General features: G+C 40.8%; 1 protein-coding gene across 2 annotated transcripts in view; it reads right to left on the minus strand.

The window, feature by feature from the left end:
• Positions 1-4810: 4810 nt before the first annotated feature.
• The window catches only part of atp8b2 (ATPase phospholipid transporting 8B2), a 34256-nt gene continuing 17660 nt past the window's right edge, over positions 4811-21406 (minus strand). For both annotated transcript variants that reach the window (XM_033639569.2, XM_033639568.2), the window contains 16 exons: positions 20459-20493; positions 20186-20345; positions 19883-20071; positions 18337-18452; positions 17885-18049; positions 17365-17476; positions 16431-16536; positions 12203-12443; positions 11817-12000; positions 9204-9427; positions 9006-9089; positions 8386-8631; positions 8121-8259; positions 7729-7859; positions 5959-6552; positions 4811-5857 (listed from right to left, as the gene is read on the minus strand). In XM_033639569.2, the coding sequence (XP_033495460.2) occupies positions 5768-5857; positions 5959-6552; positions 7729-7859; positions 8121-8259; positions 8386-8631; positions 9006-9089; positions 9204-9427; positions 11817-12000; positions 12203-12443; positions 16431-16536; positions 17365-17476; positions 17885-18049; positions 18337-18452; positions 19883-20071; positions 20186-20345; positions 20459-20493 (2816 nt within the window). In that variant the 3' untranslated portion in view covers positions 4811-5767. The remainder of the gene's footprint in view (positions 5858-5958; positions 6553-7728; positions 7860-8120; positions 8260-8385; positions 8632-9005; positions 9090-9203; positions 9428-11816; positions 12001-12202; positions 12444-16430; positions 16537-17364; positions 17477-17884; positions 18050-18336; positions 18453-19882; positions 20072-20185; positions 20346-20458; positions 20494-21406) is intronic.

Below are 21406 nucleotides of genomic sequence, written 5' to 3' on the forward strand. Positions count from 1 at the left end.
CACAAAATGACCTCAAAGAGACATAATTACCTAGAAAAAACACAAAACTATACCCCAAGAGACACAGAATGACCAAATAAGGCACAAAACTACCCCCCCAAAAAATACAAAAGGACTTAAAAGAGATGTAAACTGACTTAGAATGACACACAACTAGCTTTAAGAAACACAAAATGACCTTTAAGAAACACAAAATGACCAAAAAAGCACAAAATTACCTAACCCCCCCACTAAACTACCCCAAGAGACACAAAATGACCAAATAAGACACAAAACCAACTAAAAAAATACAAAATGACATGAAAGAGATCTAAACTGACTTAGAACGACACAAAATGACCAAAAAAGCACAAAATTACCTAACCCCCCCCCCCCACTAAACTACCCCAAGAGACACAAAATGACCAAATAAGACACAAAACCAACTAAAAAAATACAAAATGACATTAAAGAGATCTAAACTGACTTAGAACAACACAAAATGACCAAAAAAGGCACAAAAGTACTTAAAAAAAACACAAAACTACCCCAAGAGACACAAAATGACTTCAACGAGATGTAAACTGACTTAGGACGACACTTAACAACCTTTGAGAAACACAAAATGACCTCAAAGAAACACAAATAATAAAAAAACCCTACAAAATTACTTCAAAGAGACGCAAAGTGACTTAGGATGACACAAAATGACCAAAAAAGGCACAGAAGTACTTAAAAAAACACAAAACTACCCCAAGAGACACAAAATGACTTCAACGAGATGTAAACTGACTTATGACGACACTTAACAACATTTGAGAAACACAAAATGACCTCAAAGAAATACAAATAATAAAAAAACCTACAAAATTACTTCAAAGAGACGCAAAGTGACTTAGAACGACACAAAATGACCAAAAAAGGCACAAAAGTACTTACAAAAACACAAAACTACCCCAAGAGACACAAAATGACTTCAACGAGATGTAAACTGACTTAGGACGACACTTAACAACCTTTGAGAAACACAAAATGACCTCAAAGAAACACAAATAATAAAAAAAACCTACAAAATTACTTCAAAGAGACGCAAAGTGACTTAGGATGACACAAAATGACCAAAAAAGGCACAAAAGTACTTACAAAAACACAAAACTACCCCAAGAGACACAAAATGACTTCAACGAGATGTAAACCGACTTAGGACGACACTTAACAACCTTTGAGAAACACAAAATGACCTCAAAGAAACACAAATAATAAAAAAACCCTACAAAATTACTTCAAAGAGACGCAAAGTGACTTAGGACGACACAAAATGACCAAAAAAGGCACAAAAGTACTTAAAAAAACACAAAACTACCCCAAGAGACACAAAATGACTTCAACGAGATGTAAACTGACTTAGGACGACACTTAACAACCTTTGAGAAACACAAAATGACCTCAAAGAAATACAAATAATAAAAAAACCTACAAAATTACTTCAAAGAGACGCGAAGTGACTTAGGACGACACAAAATGACCAAAAAAGGCACAAAAGTACTTACAAAAACACAAAACTACCCCAAGAGACACAAAATGACTTCAACGAGATGTAAACCGACTTAGGACGACACTTAACAACCTTTGAGAAACACAAAATGACCTCAAAGAAACACAAATAATAAAAAAACCCTACAAAATTACTTCAAAGAGACGCAAAGTGACTTAGGACGACACAAAATGACCAAAAAAGGCACAAAAGTACTTAAAAAAACACAAAACTACCCCAAGAGACACAAAATGACTTCAACGAGATGTAAACTGACTTAGGACGACACTTAACAACCTTTGAGAAACACAAAATGACCTCAAAGAAATACAAATAATAAAAAAACCTACAAAATTACTTCAAAGAGACGCAAAGTGACTTAGGACGACACAAAATGACCAAAAAAGGCACAAAAGTACTTACAAAAACACAAAACTACCCCAAGAGACACAAAATGACTTCAACGAGATGTAAACCGACTTAGGACGACACTTAACAACCTTTGAGAAACACAAAATGACCTCAAAGAAACACAAATAATAAAAAAAACCTACAAAATTACTTCAAAGAGACGCAAAGTGACTTAGGACGACACAAAATGACCAAAAAAGGCACAAAAGTACTTAAAAAAACACAAAACTACCCCAAGAGACACAAAATGACTTCAACGAGATGTAAACTGACTTAGGACGACACTTAACAACCTTTGAGAAACACAAAATGACCTCAAAGAAACACAAATAATAAAAAAAACCCTACAAAATTACTTCAAAGAGACGCAAAGTGACTTAGGACGACACAAAATGACCAAAAAAGGCACAAAAGTACTTAAAAAAACACAAAACTACCCCAAGAGACACAAAATGATTTCAACAAGATGTAAACTGACTTAGGACGACACTTAACAACCTTTGAGAAACACAAAATGACCTCAAAGAAATACAAATAATAAAAAAACCTACAAAATTACTTCAAAGAGACGCAAAGTGACTTAGGACGACACAAAATGACCAAAAAAGGCACAAAAGTACTTACAAAAACACAAAACTACCCCAAGAGACACAAAATGACTTCAACGAGATGTAAACTGACTTAGGACGACACTTAACAACCTTTGAGAAACACAAAATGACCTCAAAGAAACACAAATAATAAAAAAAACCTACAAAATTACTTCAAAGAGACGCAAAGTGACTTAGGATGACACAAAATGACCAAAAAAGGCACAAAAGTACTTACAAAAACACAAAACTACCCCAAGAGACACAAAATGACTTCAACGAGATGTAAACCGACTTAGGACGACACTTAACAACCTTTGAGAAACACAAAATGACCTCAAAGAAACACAAATAATAAAAAACCCTACAAAATTACTTCAAAGAGACGCAAAGTGACTTAGGACGACACAAAATGACCAAAAAAGGCATAAAAGTACTTAAAAAAACACAAAACTACCCCAAGAGACACAAAATGACTTCAACGAGATGTAAACTGACTTAGGACGACACTTAACAACCTTTGAGAAACACAAAATGACCTCAAAGAAACACAAATAATAAAAAAAACCCTACAAAATTACTTCAAAGAGACGCAAAGTGACTTAGGACGACACAAAATGACCAAAAAAGGCACAAAAGTACTTAAAAAAACACAAAACTACCCCAAGAGACACAAAATGATTTCAACAAGATGTAAACTGACTTAGGACAACACTTAACAACCTTTGAGAAACACAAAATGACCTCAAAGAAACACTAATAATAAAAAAAACCTACAAAATTACTTCAAAGAGACGCAAAGTGACTTAGGACGACACAAAATGACCAAAAAAGGCACAAAAGTACTTAAAAAAACACAAAACTACCTCAAAAAAGACACAAAATCACCTTAAAGGAACACACAAAATAACCTCAAACAGACAAAATGCCCTCAGAGAGACACAAAATGACCAAAAGTACAAACACAAATCAGTTCAAAAACACTTTTCTAGAGAGGTATATGGAGGAGGATGGGTAACAATGTTTATATTTGTATTATATGGGGTTGTATATACGTTGGGATAGTCATTTTTGTATTGTTCTGGGTTGTATATAAATAGGGATAGCATTATATTTCGATTGTTGTAAATATTGATTGTAAATAGTGATAGTTGTTTATATTTATATGACATTGGGATGTTTATATATTAGGGATAGTGTTATATTGTTTATATTGGTGTTGTATTGGGTAGCACATGTGAATTATGATTATGTATAAAAGGGGTAGGAGTTAATAAGTGTAAACTTCTACCTACTCCTTTTCGGACATGTAACACATTGTTTGGGTTTATTGCTTATGGTGCTTTAAGGTCATTCTTGCATGTTTTTAAGTAAATTTTTAATTTAATTTTGTTTGTTTTGTTTGTTTGTTTTGTTGTTTTTTGCACATCTTCGAAATAAAAAGAAATTCATTAATTCATTCATTCAAAGAAGGCACAAAATTACCTAAAAAAAAACACAAAATGACTATAGAGAGATGCAAATTGAATTAGGACGACACAAAACGGCTTTTAAGAAACACAAAATGTTCTTGACAAAACACAAAATGACAAAAAAAGGCACAAACTTACCTAAAAAAACAAAAAAATAACCTCAAACAGAAACAAAATAACCAAAGATGACATAAATCTACCTCTAGAGACACACGACGACGTAGAAAGAGGCAAACCCACCACAAAGTCGTGTGTCTTGCTCGTGTGCAGGAGAGGTGGTGGGACCTTTTGCATGTCTGTGCTCAGGGACCCACTGTCTCATATCTGCTCACGTGTTTATGCCACATAAACTGTTTTTTGTGGTTAAACTCAAAATGTAAATTAATACAATAAAAAAAAGAAACCCTCACATGACCACATCTTAGTCATCTCTACCTTAGTCACTGGTTGCTAGGCGAAGTCACATTTGCATGGACACAGTTCGTTTGTCTCATTTGAAAGAGAATTGACACGTTTATCGACCATCGTTCAATAGCTCCATATTACCAAAGAGCTGACCCATGCTTCACCAATTCATGGTGCCAAATGCTGTGCAGTACATTCATTTCCGGCCTTGTTTTTGCAAATCATGGTGGCATCCTGTCTAAGCTGTGCTGAAGACTGCAGTATTGCTAAACAGGTATATATTGTTCTTCTGGTGATCCAACTCATTATCTCACCCTAGTCCGGGTCAGTGGTCACTCACTGACAGGAGATTTTGCGACACTGATGGGATGTTGTACTTCATGAAAAGACCAGAAAGAGCCCAGATGACCAAAATATTGGCATTTTTAAGGCATGATTATCTCCACACACCTTCCCTTTATTCATGGACAAATAAAAATTCAAAGCAGTGTACAGACTTGTTTGACAAATCACCTTTAAATGTCCAGTACTGCCTATTTCTTTGCACTTTGCCCATGTCCAACCTAAAGTAAGCCAGTGGCACTGTTTTTCAGACTGCAGTGGTACAAGACATTACATCACAGGTACATAAACATGATCTGGCCCTTTGTCAGACAAAAAGAAGAGGATAAAATGCACTGAGAGCTCGCTTTAAGGTGCAAATGAACTAGGCCATTGTAAAACACATCAATATGATGCAAAAAAGGAAGAGGAAAACATGAAGTTGAGGTTTAACAAGTAATAAAAGAGATCAATGGGAGATAAGGGACACAAGTCTTGCAACAGTCTTGCCGTGTCCTGTAACATAAAGCACCGTTCTCACTGAGAACTATAGTGAACACAAAAACACCTTTACAGATAATAATGCCTGCGCATCACTGTCTGAATGTTGTCAAATGTCTTCTGCTCATTCATTCAACCCACTGTTGATTGTGAGAGATGCTGCGTGACTTGTCAGTGAGGCTAAACTTGAAATAACAAGTGGAAACAATCTTTTGGATCATTAAAGTTAAGCAATGTTTCCATCCCTGCTGCTTTCCTTCAGATAAATACTGTAAATTCCATGATGTCATTCATGAACACAGTCATCATACGCCATGAGAACGTGTATATCATCATTAAATTCCAATTCATAGCTGGCAAGGTCCATGTCGTTAGGATGTGCCCTCCTCTCTATGATTTGGATTGATTTGATGTATAGTAAAAGTTTGAGCTGGGAAACAGAGAGAAGAGCACGATAACAGTCTGTGTGTGGTCAGTGTCTCTCCAGGAAAGCACAGGAAAACACAACCTGTGTGCAAACATGGTGAGTTATTTCTGCGTTAATTCTTAATGCTTCACTGAATCTGGCTGGTTTCCTTGGCGACAGAGGGCAGGCCTGGGCTGCTGGATGAGGTGGCACGAGCCCTCCAACCAAACAGAGCTTCCTGTTGGAGAGAGGACAAGCTGTGTCAGTATGTGTGACGTCTATGTGTTGTGACAGTTTCATTTCTGTTATTGATACAGGAATAGAAAAGAAGCAGCTCACCTGCACGGTGCCCAGAGTGATCGTCCAGCCTCCAGGTGAGTCTCCCCCGTAGGACCTCACTGCTGCAGGTGTGAGGACACCAGCATTGAGGGCCGCAGCAGCTGCCTCTGAGGATGGCGCTAAAGCTGGTGGGGTTTGTGTGGATGATGTGGGTACAGTCTGTGTGTTTTGGGCTGGTGCTGCGTCTGTCTCCTCCTCGATGGGTGTATCCTGCGAGCCGCCCAGAAGAGAGGAGGAGTTTGAGAGCGGCGGAACTGACCCAGAGACACAACTGGGCGCTGGGCTGCACTCCCCAGAGGCGCTGGGGGGAGTGTGAGTGTGAGTGTGTTTCTTCCTGCGGAGCGTGTCGATCCAGCTGGAGCTGTGTCTGGAGGCGAAGGTGGCCAGGGCCAAAGACGAGAGCCTCATGTTCTTCCCTGAGGTGATCAGCTCTCCAAATCCTTCCTGGTGGGCGAAGGCGTAGCCTGACCTCCTAGAGCCGCCGCGAGCGCCCAGACGGCCCTCAGACACACTACCTGTCCCACGCCAGGCACCTCCCGTGCTACGACCCACTGGCTTTCGCTTCTTCTGCCGCACCAGCTGAGTGTAGCGCACCTGGAGAAGGAACAGAGGAGAAGCTTTAGTGGTTTGGTGTGTTTTCAGTCTTTGTGCTAATTCATAAGGTATACAGCATAACACTTCAGTTGTTGGTATACTTTGCCACTTTTCTAACTCAAAACTCTTTGTACTTAACAACTTCAACTTATACCCATAGTGTTTGATGACCAGTGATGCATTACAGTGATAACATTGTTTCCAAGTAACAAATTACTGATAAAATTTCATTGATAATATTCCACTTATATATCCCCCTAAAAATAACTTGTTATACTGTACCTAACTTTTGTTGTCAACCCCCTACTGATTTATAATCCAACGATTAGTCACATCCCCAAATTCATTTTTGCAATCATCTCCCATGCACGTCACAAAGCAGCAAGTTAGCATGGATGATGGAAATGCTCGCATTCAACAAGTGCAAATATTCTCATTACTTCTGTTCCAGGTAGTAGCACTAAGACACCACTGCAAAAAAAACACAGGCTAAAACCTCCTGAAACACCTCTTCTAAACAACAGCACAACAACGTGATACTCGTGGAAATACACCCCACCAAAGGCGAGCCCTGCTTGGCTTTAGCTGTACTTCCCAGAGATATTCACAAAAACAGATGCATGTGGAAATTCTTAATTTTGAGGAGAAAGTACGTAACTATCAGTCATGTGGGGTGTTATGGAAAAGTCATATAATGAAAAGTGTGACATTGCTGTTGGCAGGGAGTCATAAGGAAAGTAATAAATGACATTTTATGAGTGATGGGCCTGACACTGATCACCGGCACCAGTAAATGTGACTGTAGAGAAACAAACTAATCAAAAAAGGAACTCCTTCACACCACCCGAACATCAGCTTCGGTTGGACGGCCAGCTGGCTTGAGACACACTTACTGACAAGGTCATACATTGAGCCTCCGCTCTTACACGAAAGTAACTCGTGCTGTTAGAGTGCACTGATTCAGTCAATATTTGACTATTTACGCTGCATTGGCTCAGTGACGGTAAGCATGAGCTCATCCTCACACAGGCACTCAGATGAACTGAACACTTGTGGTTAATCATTGGCTGAGACCTGTTTCAAACTGAGCTGTTGGGAAGACACAACACTGACACATGTTGCAATGGAGAAGATGGACAAATCAGAGTTAGAAACTTCTTGTGTGTGTTTTCTCACCGTGTCTGACAGCTGAGGTTTGAGGTCCACCTTGAGGAAGCGGAATGCCAAAACTGGAACTATGCATATTGCTGTTGCCAGTGCAATAGTTAACCACACCACTGGTTGCAACAACGTGCTCTGGGCACTACCTGCGCTCACAAACACACACATACAACCACAAACATGAGCAAATATGTCTCAGGAATTTACAGCATTTCACAAACACTGTATACACACAGATATTAGACACCTGGACGTGATGATCCCACAGGTGGTGTGAACACAGGTGACTACAGGAAAGATTATATTTGGGTCAACGAACATTCTGTTTTGTTCAGGACCTAGTGTTTTTGTCCGTGCATGTGTGTCTGCGTGTGTGTAAAAGACAAATAAGAGAAGAGGGGACTGACCTACAAAGTGGAACTGATTGGGAAAGATCCTGAAGAGGGTCTGACTGTGCAGAGCGAACATGATGGTGAAGTAGGAGCCCAGAGAGCCCCACACAAACACATGGTTTATAACAGTCCAGAAGCCTGTGTCCAGAGCGATCTACGTAACCATACACACACACACACACACACACACGCAAAATCAGCACAGTTAATACACCATGATGGAACATACGGTGATTAAATATAGCTGTGAGGACAGCTAACACCATTACGCTTCTCTCACCTGCACGCTAACCACAATGACCAAGGCTGTTGCTGTGGTGACTGCGAAGGTCTGATAGTCAGCGAGGGGCACTCCGTTGCTCTGAGTGGCATCAGAGAGGACGGCACAGGGGACAAAAAACAGCACCACTGATGTGTAGATGCCTTGGGCGATGCAGATGAAGAACTCTCTCTTGTTAAAGAGAAGGTTGAGCTGCCCGGGCTCGTACAGCTTCGGATACTCCAGACTCCTCTGGTCAGGAACATCCTTCAGTAACAGACAGGAAGTGAGCTGCTGCATAAGGCTACACTGCTACGTTGCAGATGTAGCTACAGAAAGTATCTGGACTTGTTATGTTTCATAAATTGAGTATTTATTTGTCTACAACAGTAATTCTTAATTTACAGCCCACGGTGCTGGGTTTCCCTCCAAATGTTTTCTAATTCATAATGAAAATAAACTGACTCACACTGGGATTTTTTTTGGGGTACTTGATGCAAAAAAGGTGCCATGGTGCATAAAAACCCATCAAAATAGAGCTTGTTTGTCAAAAATGTACCGGGGGGGATCACATACAAACATGTATGTGGTTCTTCAGTTTAATGAAAGGACTGGAGCATGCACAGTATGCCTGAACACACCTGATCAAATATCCCCATGGCCAGCACAGGGAGGGAGGTGTAGACAATGTTGTAGAGAGTGATGAAGTACTGATCATACACCGTCTGCAAGAGAGAGAGAGAAGATGGACATGACAACATAGACACCGTGAAAATCACGATTACAGTTTCCTAATCCCTGTTGACGTAAAGATGTCCTCATGAGCGCTACTCTCTGACCTGTGCCGAGAAGCCACAGAAGAAGCCGAACCAGAAGTGCACCATGGTGAAGGCAAAGTTCTTGTAGAAGAAGTAGCAGAGGAAGCGGCACATGCGCAGGTAGGACCAGCGGCCATGCACCAGTAGAAGGCGCTGTAGGAAGCGGAACTGGGAGAAGGAGTAGTCACTGGCCAGCACGGCCTGGATCCCCTCCTGACCTGAGATACCAACGCCGATATGAGCACCTGGAGGATTGGAGAGAGACGGACACAGAGGGAAAGAGAGAGAGAAGAGTAAGCAACATAAACCTGGCTGCTGTTGGAAAAACTGGACTTGTATTTTTGGCTTTCTTTGAGGGTTTCTGATAACGAGTCATAAAACTCTGAGTCCAAGCTGTCAGTTTGTTTGTTTGTTTTTTGCATCTTGCCAATCTGACATAATCAAACATGTTTTATGTTGTCATAAATTATTAGTCTTTGCTCATGCAAACAGTGAAGTTCAACAACGTGTCAACAACTAAAAGCTGCACTCTCTCCAGCACCAAACAGCAGCACACTGGTAAAAATGGAGGGGACTAAGGGTGCAACAATGTGAACAAGTCTCGGTTCTCTACAACTGTGGAAAAGAATGAAATACTGGTGGAGCTGTGGAATGAACAAAAGTCTGTGATTAATGTGGCGTGACACCAACCGGCACTTATTTCAGTGAGAAATCTTAATTTTTGAAACAGTTCGCCTCTCATTCCCTCACTCTCCTTCCACTAAAATACTGCAGCTATCCAACAGAGGCTGGCTATAGTTAAGTATTTTTGCAGACATGTAAGCAATTGTTAATATGTCATATTTCTTAAAGGAAGTTTGGTGTAATATCGTCCACCAGGATCATGATGGGAAATAATCTCAAAAGGAATCTAGCAGTCTTGCAAGAGGTGACCCTGCAAGATCCCCAGTCTTTGTGAAATCTTACAGTGTGTGACTAAAAACTCACATTGTCTTTAAATATGAGAGGGCGTCTGATTTAAGTCCTTTAAAAGTATTTTCAAAGTCTACTAGTGTATGGTCAGCTTTAACTGGCTGGTAGCTCCATATTTACTGAACAAAAATGAGAGTGGTATCAGTCTCCTCTTATCTATCTGGATAACAAAATGTTTAAACTATTCCTTTGATAACAACATAGCTCGCCAATAAGCCATCAAACGTTAGTAAGTTATTTATAAAGAGCGATGGATGGCCCTCTCCAATGAGCAGTTTATGTTGCAGTTTCACATATTATAAAGTCATTAAACAAAGGGCCACATGTTTCTCAAGCCACAGTGAGCTATCAACAAAAGTTCACCTGTTATTCGTTTGCAATTATCAATGTTTAGTCATTGATACAGGTGTTTTGACAACTTTCAATCGTGTCTAGAGCTGTTAATACAAGATTTTGGACTAAATGCACTGCATTGTCAAAAGATATGAGACAAAAACAGTCAAGTGGAGGTTCCTGATGTCTTGTTAAAAAGAGGTGCAGGTAAAACAAATGCCAATTTTGAGATTTGAGGAATATAAATCACAGCCCACCCATCTCTGCTGCACTGGCTGCATTTCTGCTTTGAACTTGCATTATTTTGTTTGAGGACACACGCCTGTATTCATGTTCACATGACGCACATCCACAGACAAACACACAAAGTGATGCAACACTTACAAAACACACAATATTACAAACACACTTAGAGTAACACAACATTGGGTTAACCAAACCTCTCTGTCTGTTTCCCCTTAAGATGTTTCAAGGTTACAAAAACATCTTCTGTGTCACCTTGGTACAACTCACAATGAAGCTAAATGCTTTATGCTTTATGTTTTCATGGCTGCACCATTTCATCAAATATATTCACAGTGTCTTGTTAACTGTTTAAGTTCCCAACTGGTGGGTCGCGGTCCAGATGTGGGTTGCGGGCCCATTCTGAATGGACCACAAGTGACTGGTGAACATATCAAGTTTGTAAGAAACACACTTCATTTTTAGGTACAATGAATTTCCAGCACAGAGCTTTTATTTTGAAGTGCCTTTTGTTGCTGTAGAGTGAGCAACTAACCAACATCTACTTGACAGAGACAGCAAACTAGCTTGACGACATGGCCAAACGCAAGTATGATGGTGAAAATATTAAACTGTGTGGATCCTTGATATAATGACTAAGGAGGAATCTGGACCCTGTGGCGGCACCAGCTGGGAACCACTGCTTTAATACACATTTCAGCAACTGTCAGCCAGACATATTTCATCTGTTAGGGATTTCCACGAGAATTAAAAATAACTTTCTGTGGGTTTGAATGATGTTTGCCTGCGCAGCATAATAAATGGCCGACCTGTGGGAAAGTAGAGTTTAAGAGGACACTCAGAAATCAGTTCCTTAATTGATGAGGACATCATACCGCCCGCAACACACATTTCCTCACAACCTTTGTCACTACTAGTCACACCATGTCAGATAAACTACTTCTACTACATTTCTGCTGAGAATTTCCATTGCCTAAAGGTAGACGCTGACACCCTCGTGGCCAAAACCTACTTCTCTCTTTCCTCTCCATCTAAAAAAATAATCCAGTTACACTTCCTCCTCTCCTCCACGCCTGCACAACTCACTTTTGATCATGCTAACATCGTTAGCTCCGTCTCCTATGGCCAGAGTGACGGCCTTCTTGTGTTTCTTGATGAGCTCCACCACCTGAGCCTTTTGCAGCGGGGTGACGCGGCAGCAAATCACCGCTTTGCACGCGCATGCTGTCGAGACAAACTCTGTCTCCATGTCTGCTTCTAGTGCATGAGCCTGTCAGAGAACAGCAGAGAGTAGAGAAGTTTAATGGTAAGGGGGTCAGAGTTGGAGCTGTGGAAGAAAAGGACATCTTTTGTTGATGCAAGCCACACAATTTCAGGCACCTCACTATTTCCTGACAGTTGACAGTTTAATTTTTCCTGCTAATTTGGTGCACGTGCACTGTATGTGAGAGTGAGGGGAGTGTTATTCATACCAGACTGTGACCGTTGATTACGAGGGCAAACTCTCCAGAGATATTGTCCATGAGGTTGGAGGGAGGTGGTGGTGGAGGAGGAGGAGGGGGAGGAGGAGGGCACTGCAGCTGTTTCCCTCCTCCAATACCATCTCCATCTTGTCCTTCTCTGAACCCATTACCCATGAAACATCCCTCCATCCCCTCCTCCTTGCCTCCGTCTCTGGTTCGTGACAGCTCGATCATCCTTTCCCTCGCCCTCCTGTGGGGGAAGACAAACAAGCTAAACATCAACAGGGCTTGACTGAGACACAGAAACAGAAGCAAAACACAACATGAGTTTGTAGAGTAGGAAATGGGGGAGATGAAAGAGGAATGGCAGAGGAGGAAAACAGACGCAGCTGAGAAAACAGACCAGAGATGAGATAAAAAGAGTGAGGTGGAAAATTGGAAAAAGAGCAGGTAGATATCAGGGCTATCACAGAGGAAAGTGACTGTGAGGTGTGACCCTGATGTTTCGGCCCCCAGCTAACCGCTCTGTATCACCTGAATCACTGCAGCGCTCTGTATGTTAATATGTGTATCACATGAAACACATCAAGATGTCGCCACGATATGATGTCATTGCTCCGTATGTTTAGGCTATTTGACTCTTGAATGATAAACCTTTGGCACTTTAAGTAAATTTTGTGTTTAGCTTAGTGTCTATTTGTGGCACTGTAAAATATTTTAATCCTATTAAAGGGGACCTGTATGCTCACGTACAGGTTCATACTGGTATTTTGGGTCTCTGCTAGAACATGTTTACATGCTTAAATGTTAAAAAAAACCCTTAATTTATCTAATACTGTCTGCCCAAATATGCCTGTATTCACCCTCTGTCTGAAACGCTCCGTTTTAGTGCCTGTCTCTTTAAGCCCCCCTCCTGAAAGAAACACAGTCTTGATTATCTCGGCATCTCTGTACTGACTGTTATAGAGAAAAGTGGCGCTTCCCTCTGTGAAAATTCACCAATAAAAGCTTCTAAACTAAAATCTATCCCACTCGACCTGTTTTAGCAGGAATATGATCCGAAATGGAGGGAAAAATGAAGAACATCAGCAACCAAGATTCCATGTTTCCCTGATGTTAGCATGTAGCTACATGTAGCTGTGTACTTGCAACCAAACAATGACTGTGATAGAGTTTAGCTGCACTTTCTACCATGAAAAATCTACAATAAATGCTTCTAAACCAAAATATCACAACTGGACATGTTCCAGTACGAATATGACCAGAAATCTGAGAGAAATTAACACTGGCAACCAAGATTACTGGTCTCCCTGATGTTAGCATGTAGCTACATGTAGCAGTGTATTTGCAACCAAAGACTGACTGTGACTGAGTTTAGCTGCACTTTCTACCATGAAAAATACCCAATAAAAGCTTCTAAACTAACATCTTCACAACCGGCGATGTTTTAGCAGGAATATGATCCAAAACCGAGGGGAAAATTAACAAAGCCAGAAACAAAGATGACTAGTTTCCCTGATGTTAGCATGTAGCTACATATAGCAGTGTACTTGCAACCAAAGAATGACTGTGATGGAGTTTAGCTGCACTTTCTACCATGAAAAATCAACAATAAAATATCACAACCGGACATGTTCCAGTAAGAATATGATCAGAAATGTGAGATGTGCCAAAAACATCGGCAACCAAGATTACTGGTTTCCCTGATGTTAGCATGTAGCTACATGTAGCAGTGTACTTGCAACCAAAGAATGACTGTGACGGAGTTTAGTGGCACTTTCTTTCATGAAAAATCAACAATAAAAAGCTTCTAAACGAAAATATCACAACCAGACATGTTCCAGTAAGAATATGATCAGAAATGTGAGATGTGACAAAAACATCGGCAACCACGATTACTGGTTTCTCTGATGTTAGCATGTAGCTTCATGTAGCAGTGTAGGCTAATGTAAACACTCGCAGTAGCGTGCCTGGAGCAGATGATCATATAAAGAAATCCGTCATGAGCTGACTTCAGCTTGTCTGGAATGAAGAAAAAACCTGTGGAAACAGAGTGTATGAAACAGTCTGAAGCCTGAGGTTATTTCGCTCACAGGGATTATTGTTACATATGATTACATCATTGTGTGAAACTTTTAAACATCCATCCATCCATCCATTTTCATCTGCTTATCTGCAGCAGGGTCAAAGCACCCCAGATGTCCCTCTCCTCAGCAACACTTTCCAGCTCCTCCTGAGGGACCCCAAGGCGTTTTAAACAAACTATGTTTAATATGAACATCCTATATCCTATTTTTTTTCTATTTATATGTCAGAAAATAAAGGAAAGCACAAAAGGTCCGCCTTAAGGTTTCATCAGTGTGCTTTGTTGTGTGTTATCCTGTATTTCCCGTAGCACTATGAGCTCACCACAGTAATTTCCTGACAACTTTTGTTGTAATGGCAATACAGTAAACACAACTAAACTCAACACTTTTTTTGCAATTCACACTCGCTACGGGAACAATAGTATGCAATCTTTGAAGCCATGATTAAGGGAAATACAGTGTGTGCTCATTTGCAGGACGGAAGAGGTCATACGAGCATCAATCAACAGAAGCTGCCATCACATGGACAATATTTCTTCAGTCTGTTTTAAAGCATTCTGATCAGAGATTGATAAATCAGGTGATCTGATAAGATTTGCATTTTCATGAGTCAAGGCATTCAATCAGAATATAACTTTTTTGACTAGTGCCAAGTGGCTCTGCCTTCTGTGAAGTGCCTAATCTGCTGGGAAACTAACAAAAGATTTTTTTCAACCTTACTGAGAGAATATATTTAATTCAATACATAGACAGGAGAAGAAGTGATTCTGCCTGTTAATACAATTTAGTAGTAAATAATATAAGTACAAATACAATTTGCACTCTGCGCCTTTGCACCTTTGTTCATTTTCTTATGTACTTCACTGTGTTGTCGTCTATTCTGTGTATATACATTGGAGGCCACGTAAGACCAGAGTCAAACTGTATTGTATGTGCACACAGTCGGCCAACAAAGCCGATTCTGAGTCAAAAAAGACTGAAATTCAAAACAAGGCAGGATTGTGCAGATTGTTACAGTAGCATCAATATTGACCTCATCACTGGCTACGTGTAGGTGCATAAAATAGTCTGTTTTTTCCAAAAAAGACATATTCCTGCTAAGCTTTTTACATGTCTAATTAAAATGAATATTCCACTAACACTCCTTTTTATATGCAGCCATGTATACTCTGTGTGCTCTGATATGTACTTCATCATGTCAAAATATAAAAAAGGAGGAAGTGCTTCTCATTTCGCTTCTTTGAATTAAAAGAGGATTTTTTTAGAAGTGTCCTACCAGTGGCGGACTTGTTGAACCATGTGAGCACAGCCTCCCTCTTGTACGCCTTCTTAAAAAGGTCAGTTTTGCAATATTTGCACATATCCTAAAACCTGCTGATCTCTGAGTCTTTCATAATGTTTAAGAGTAGGTGTGCTTCTTCCTCCAACTAGAAATGTGGGATTTTCTTTTGGGCATGCATCTCAACCACAGCCTTACAAACCCTTGGTGTGTTGATTTGTGTACAATGTATTCATGACAACGCACAGACCCAACCGCATCCACGTGTTGCAAACTGCAGTAAAAACCCCAGTGAGATGCATATTCCGAATGCGTTGCATACACGTCCAAATAATGCTCCTAAAAGCGGACTAATACGGAATATCCTACATCTTGATCAGAAAATGCTTAAGTCGGGAAAAGACCTAATTCGGAAAATCCAAATGCGATATGTTGTTTACATGACCCAGATCAAATTCAGAAGACTGTCATATGTATAATAGTGGAATATTAGTGTGCATGTAAACGTACTCATTGACAGGACAAAATCTTTGATGCTAGAAAAGGTATATTTTTTACTTCTTGATATATTTGCACTCAGTGAACTGATTATAAAACTGACACTTTTTGGGGGCAGCGGTGTATTTGTAGGGCTGTGCACTGAGATAATTGTAAGTAGCTTGGTCGGTTTTATGTGTTGATTACTGCTGTAGTGGCTGAATCAAAGCTTGGGTTAAGCACTGGATATATAGGACACTATACTGGATATATAACTAAAAAGTGAATCCAAACACGCATTCGTTTCTTAGTTATTTTCTGATAAACACTTTCCTTATGTTATTTCGTTCAGTGTGGATCCTACAGTGTAGAGAAACAGAGACATCAGACTGACCCGAGCTCCTGCCGTACGCTCTGCACCGTGTGTCCACTGATGATGAACACCTCAGTCATGTCATCCGTCAGCATCTTGCAGGAGTAACCAATATTGACAGCCGTCTCTGTGTGAGAGAAAGGGAGAGTTACTGAAGCTGAACATGTTTCATAATAAAGAGAATAGGTGCCAGAGTGACCGCTCAGATGGATCAAAAGCTGAGCTAAACATCTTTATATCTTTATTCATATGTAAGAAAACTGGCTGTTGCAGGTGCCACCACAAATCAAACACTGTGACTTGCACATGGACCTGAGCTTGTTGATGATTGGTTCCTGGTCAGCGTGACCAATAGTTGTAATAAGCTGGAGGTCACAGATACCGCTTCTCCACCAAAATGTAAAGGTTATGTTCCAGTTTGTGCACCTAATTTTAAACTGTTAGAAACATTTTCACCAAAAAGAAATTGGTTGGGAACCCGAGCAGTTGGTTCGCAGCTGGGACCAAAAAATAGCAGGTTTTCCTTGACCTGAGAAAACCCCTGAGGCATCAGTGTCATATTCTACAAGTTGGAAAGAGAGGATGGAGTCTTGCATGTAATTGTCTTCTGCATCTTCTTATCAGTAATTGTTGGTCCATGCTTGCGTTTTGGATAAAAACAAATATCTATAACATATAAAAGAACAGAAGTTTGCAGGTAATCAGTGCGATCCACCATCGTTTGCCATTGATGTCCATTGATGATGCATTCTTGATTACAATGCTGGTTAAACTGATGTAGATTTTCATTTCAACATCTCTAGATATGTCTAGAAATATTTCTCTTGTGTGTACACATTAACACTGCAGATGTTATGCATATGGCCGCAGAATAGACAGACTGCCGATGGTGCTTTTTAAGCAACTGCCTGCAAACTGAGGTCTGAAAGTGTGTGTAAAAGTGTGTGCGTCTCACCCTGCTTGTCTCCAGTGAGAACCCAGATCTTAATGTTAGCCAGAGAGAGGACAGCGATGGTCTCTGGGACGCCTTCCTGCAGCTTGTCCTCTATAGCCGTGGCACCCAGGAGCTAGACACACAGGCGCAAATATAAAGTCCAGTTATCAAACCAGCAGGAAGTTTAAGAGGGGAATAAAAGCAATTTCTATCCTGTGACTTGAAATAGCTTACCATCAATTCAACTCATTAAAGCAACCATCAGTAAAACAACACCCTGCACTAAAAAGCTCTGATGGTGTTGTTTAACTGCAGTTAAAAAAAAAAAAAGGAATTTCCCCTTAGCAATTAGAATCTGGACAACTTAACCTAAAGTTCCCTTTTTTATAGTGTCATTTTTATTCTGTTTGCAGAAGGAACTCTGCAGAAACTGTGTGTGAAACAAATGGCTTAATGTTTCATGTTAAGAAAATGAAAGTGAGACACGCACAAACAAAACCAACGCACACATGGATGCACACTCTCAGAACAAGTCACTGACCATCATGTCTTGTTCTATCTGCTCATACGCGGCTGCCAGTCGGTCCTCTCTGCAGCTGGCAGCTTTGTCAGCACAGCGGTGGCTCTCGGACCACGCCTCCCACTCGTCCTCTGACAGGTCCCTGTAGGCCAGGGCCAGCGTCCGCAAACCATCTGCTGCATACTCCTAAAGCAAATTATATGTATGGACATGTACAAACAACATTTTGACATGAGGATACACATTCAGAGAGATAAAGATGTGGTTGAGTTGAGAATTTAGGCCGAAAAAATCCCAGTGTCCGCCACCTGTCAAGGTGAGACACATTAACTAATCAGGAAATGCTTAGATGTTGCAGCTGTCAACAAGTTTGAGGACACTAGATGGCAGCACAGCTCCATCCATCCATCCATCCATCCATCCATCCATCCATCCATCCATCCATCCAGGAGTTAATACGTGTGTCTCCTCACATTGAGGTGGTCCGAGGTGATGTTCATCAGTTCCTGGTTACAAGGGTGGAGTCTCTCCAGCAGCACAGTGTCAGCCCCTTTACAGTACAGACGGATCCTGCCCTCTGGGTTACGCACTGAAAATAAATGACAGAGTTTAATGACGACAGAATACAAAAGAAAACATACATATAAATTTTGCCTCATTTGCATAGTTATGAACTCTTTACAATACATAAATTCGCCTACATAACAGAACTCAGGCGCAGGTGGACGAGCTGAATGTAGAATTAAAAGATGAGGTCTGAGCTGAATGTTTAAAGAGTATATGTTAATTGTTTGGTCATTAATCAGACATGGTCTTACATTTTAAGATGTTACACATACTCTACTATTCCAGGGAAAGTTACACAGTTGCTTTTAGGGTAAGGACTAATGTGTGTGTCAAATGTAAAACACCTTGCAATGTGTATTTTTTTAATAATAACCATGGCTGGTTATTATTACCTTTTTTGTTGGTATTGCTGCTATGCTTTAAAAGGAAATACTAAACATGTATTCAAATGAAAGAAAGCCGCCTTCAAATAACCATCCTCCTCCTTCTGAGCTTCAACAACTGTTGTTCCTGCATAAAGTGGACGACACAGGCTGTCTTTGGCACTGATGTATGAACGTTCAGCTCGGGATCTTGCTGCTCTGTTGTTAAACCAAAGTTGTTGCTAAGGGAAGGGTGATTTATGACCAACCGTTTCTGGGCAGTTTTCCAGCACGTTACAAGAAAACCAACCACAGGAACACACAGTGAAATCTCACCGAGGGACAAATTGTAAACATGACTAATAGCCTATCCGCTGTCAGTTTGTGGGCGTGTGGATCGTGATTTAAATACATATTTTTGATTTAAACTCAGAAATCTCAACCTATCAGATGAGTCTACTGCAATGAAGACCAGCTCTATGGGTGTTTAAAGGGGACTCCGGCATCTATCAATCAAGACTCTGATTTCCAATGTTTCCTGTTTCAACATTTTCGGTATGGTACCTTTGGAACCAAAAGTAATCCTTCAGACATGGTATCTAGATCCTAGTGTTTCCACCGCAAACAGTACCCTTAAATGTGGGCGAGGTTAGTTGTCATTCACTGCTCTGATTACCACTTCCTCATAGATGGAACGTCTGCACCTTATTTGTTGTCTGTAGAACGAGGTCACACGCTGACATTTTCAACATTTTCAGAACAAAACAGAACAGGCTGCAGTTAGAGTCTTTCGATGGGATGATTAAAAACAGCCAGGGAACCCACAGGAACAACGCTTAGCGAAGCTTTTTTTTCCCTCCAAGTAAGGATTAAAATACATGCAGTTAAAATAATTTGGTCAAAATTTATATAGTTTTAAATGTTTAAAGATCCACTCACTCACTCTAAATATATGGGAAATGGTTTCGAGTGCAGATAGTATCTTTAAAATCTAATTTCATCCAGATTTTTTTTAACCACCCACTTTTTCTTTACTGTCTAAACAACTTTTCAGATTTTCTGTGAGTTGAAAATGATGACCCCTGCTCACCAATAACTGACATCCTCTTGCGTATGTTGTTGAAGTCCAATATGGCGAGCAGAGTGTAGGTGACGGGTCGTCCCATCTCTGTGGTGGTTATCGTCCCGGGTGTTCGGGAGCGAAACACAAAGCCAAAGTTTCGAGCTGCTGTCACCAGAGCGCCCTCATCTGGAGACTGAGCCTTATAAACCAGCTCTCCTGGTCAGACAGATAAAATAACAATAAATAATAAACAATAAATAACTGATAGATGGTGTCAGTGCTCGTTATCATTCGACCTCCCAGATCCCCCTGTCCCCTTCTTTTGCTCACCTTCGCTCTTCTCCTCACTCATGACCGTGTGACAGAGGGAGAGCAGGCGGAAGAACTCATGAGTGTGTGCGTCTCCCACTTTTACTGATTCCAGCAGGGTGTCGTCATAGAAACAGAAGTCAGGGTCCGCCAGGGGGTTGAAGGGGGTGAAGTCCAATCTCTGAAGATGAATGGAAAGTCAGGGACTCAGATAATGCACCATAAACAAGGAGTACATATGTAAATATGTGTGTGAATGTGTTTTAGTAAAACAAAAAAAAAAATGTCTTTTACCTTTGGCTGAGGTCCCAACAGGTCTGTTGCTTCACCTGACAGTAACACACACACACACACACACACACACACACACACACACACGTGTCAGACTTTGTTGTGGTTTTATGTGTATATGTGTGCACAGCGTTACACTCAGTGGCCACTTTATTAGGTATACCTGCACAATATCATGCAATAACGATATAACTGTTCTGCTATAAAATCCTTAAAGTCGGTTTTTATTATGACTATAATATTTGGGTTTTGTTGAACCTGTCATGGAAGTGTCCATTAAATTATATTTTTCAGCATTCAGGTCAGAGTTAGTGGTGGTGTTTCATCAGATCCATCCATCCACTCATTTTCATCACAGGGGCAGCAGGCCAAGCAAAGCACCCCAGACGTCCCTCTCCCCAGGAGCACTTTCCAGCTCCTCCTGGGGGACCCCAAGGCGTTCCCAGGCCAGATGAGATATGTAATCCTTCCAGTGTGTTCTGGGTCCACCCCGGAGCCTCCTACCAGTGGGACGTGTCCGGAACACCTCTAACACCCAGGAAGCATCCTGATCAGATGCCTGAACCACCTCAAGTGACCCCTTTCGATGCGAAGGAGCAGCGGCTCTACTCCGAGCTCCTCACCCTATTCCTAAGGCTGAGCCCAGCCACCCCACGGAGGAAACTCATTACGACTGCTTGTATCTGCAATCTCATTCTTCTGTTCACCCAGAGCTCATGACCATGGGTGAAGGTTGGGACGTAGACGGACCAGTAAATCAAAAGCTTTGTATCAGATTGTTTGTAATATTCTGCCCTCTTATGTATGAAGGTCCGGTGCAACACCGCCTTTAACTGTGACCATTTTAGACTTCTGCTGCAAAACATTGCAAGTCGGAAGTTGATAATTCTGACTTGGTATTCCCGACTTCCTATCAAAATACATCCCAGTACATATGCTTAGGAAACATGG

This window comes from Epinephelus lanceolatus, chromosome 10 (genome assembly GCF_041903045.1).
Source record: "Epinephelus lanceolatus isolate andai-2023 chromosome 10, ASM4190304v1, whole genome shotgun sequence".
Lineage (NCBI taxonomy): Eukaryota > Metazoa > Chordata > Actinopteri > Perciformes > Serranidae > Epinephelus > Epinephelus lanceolatus.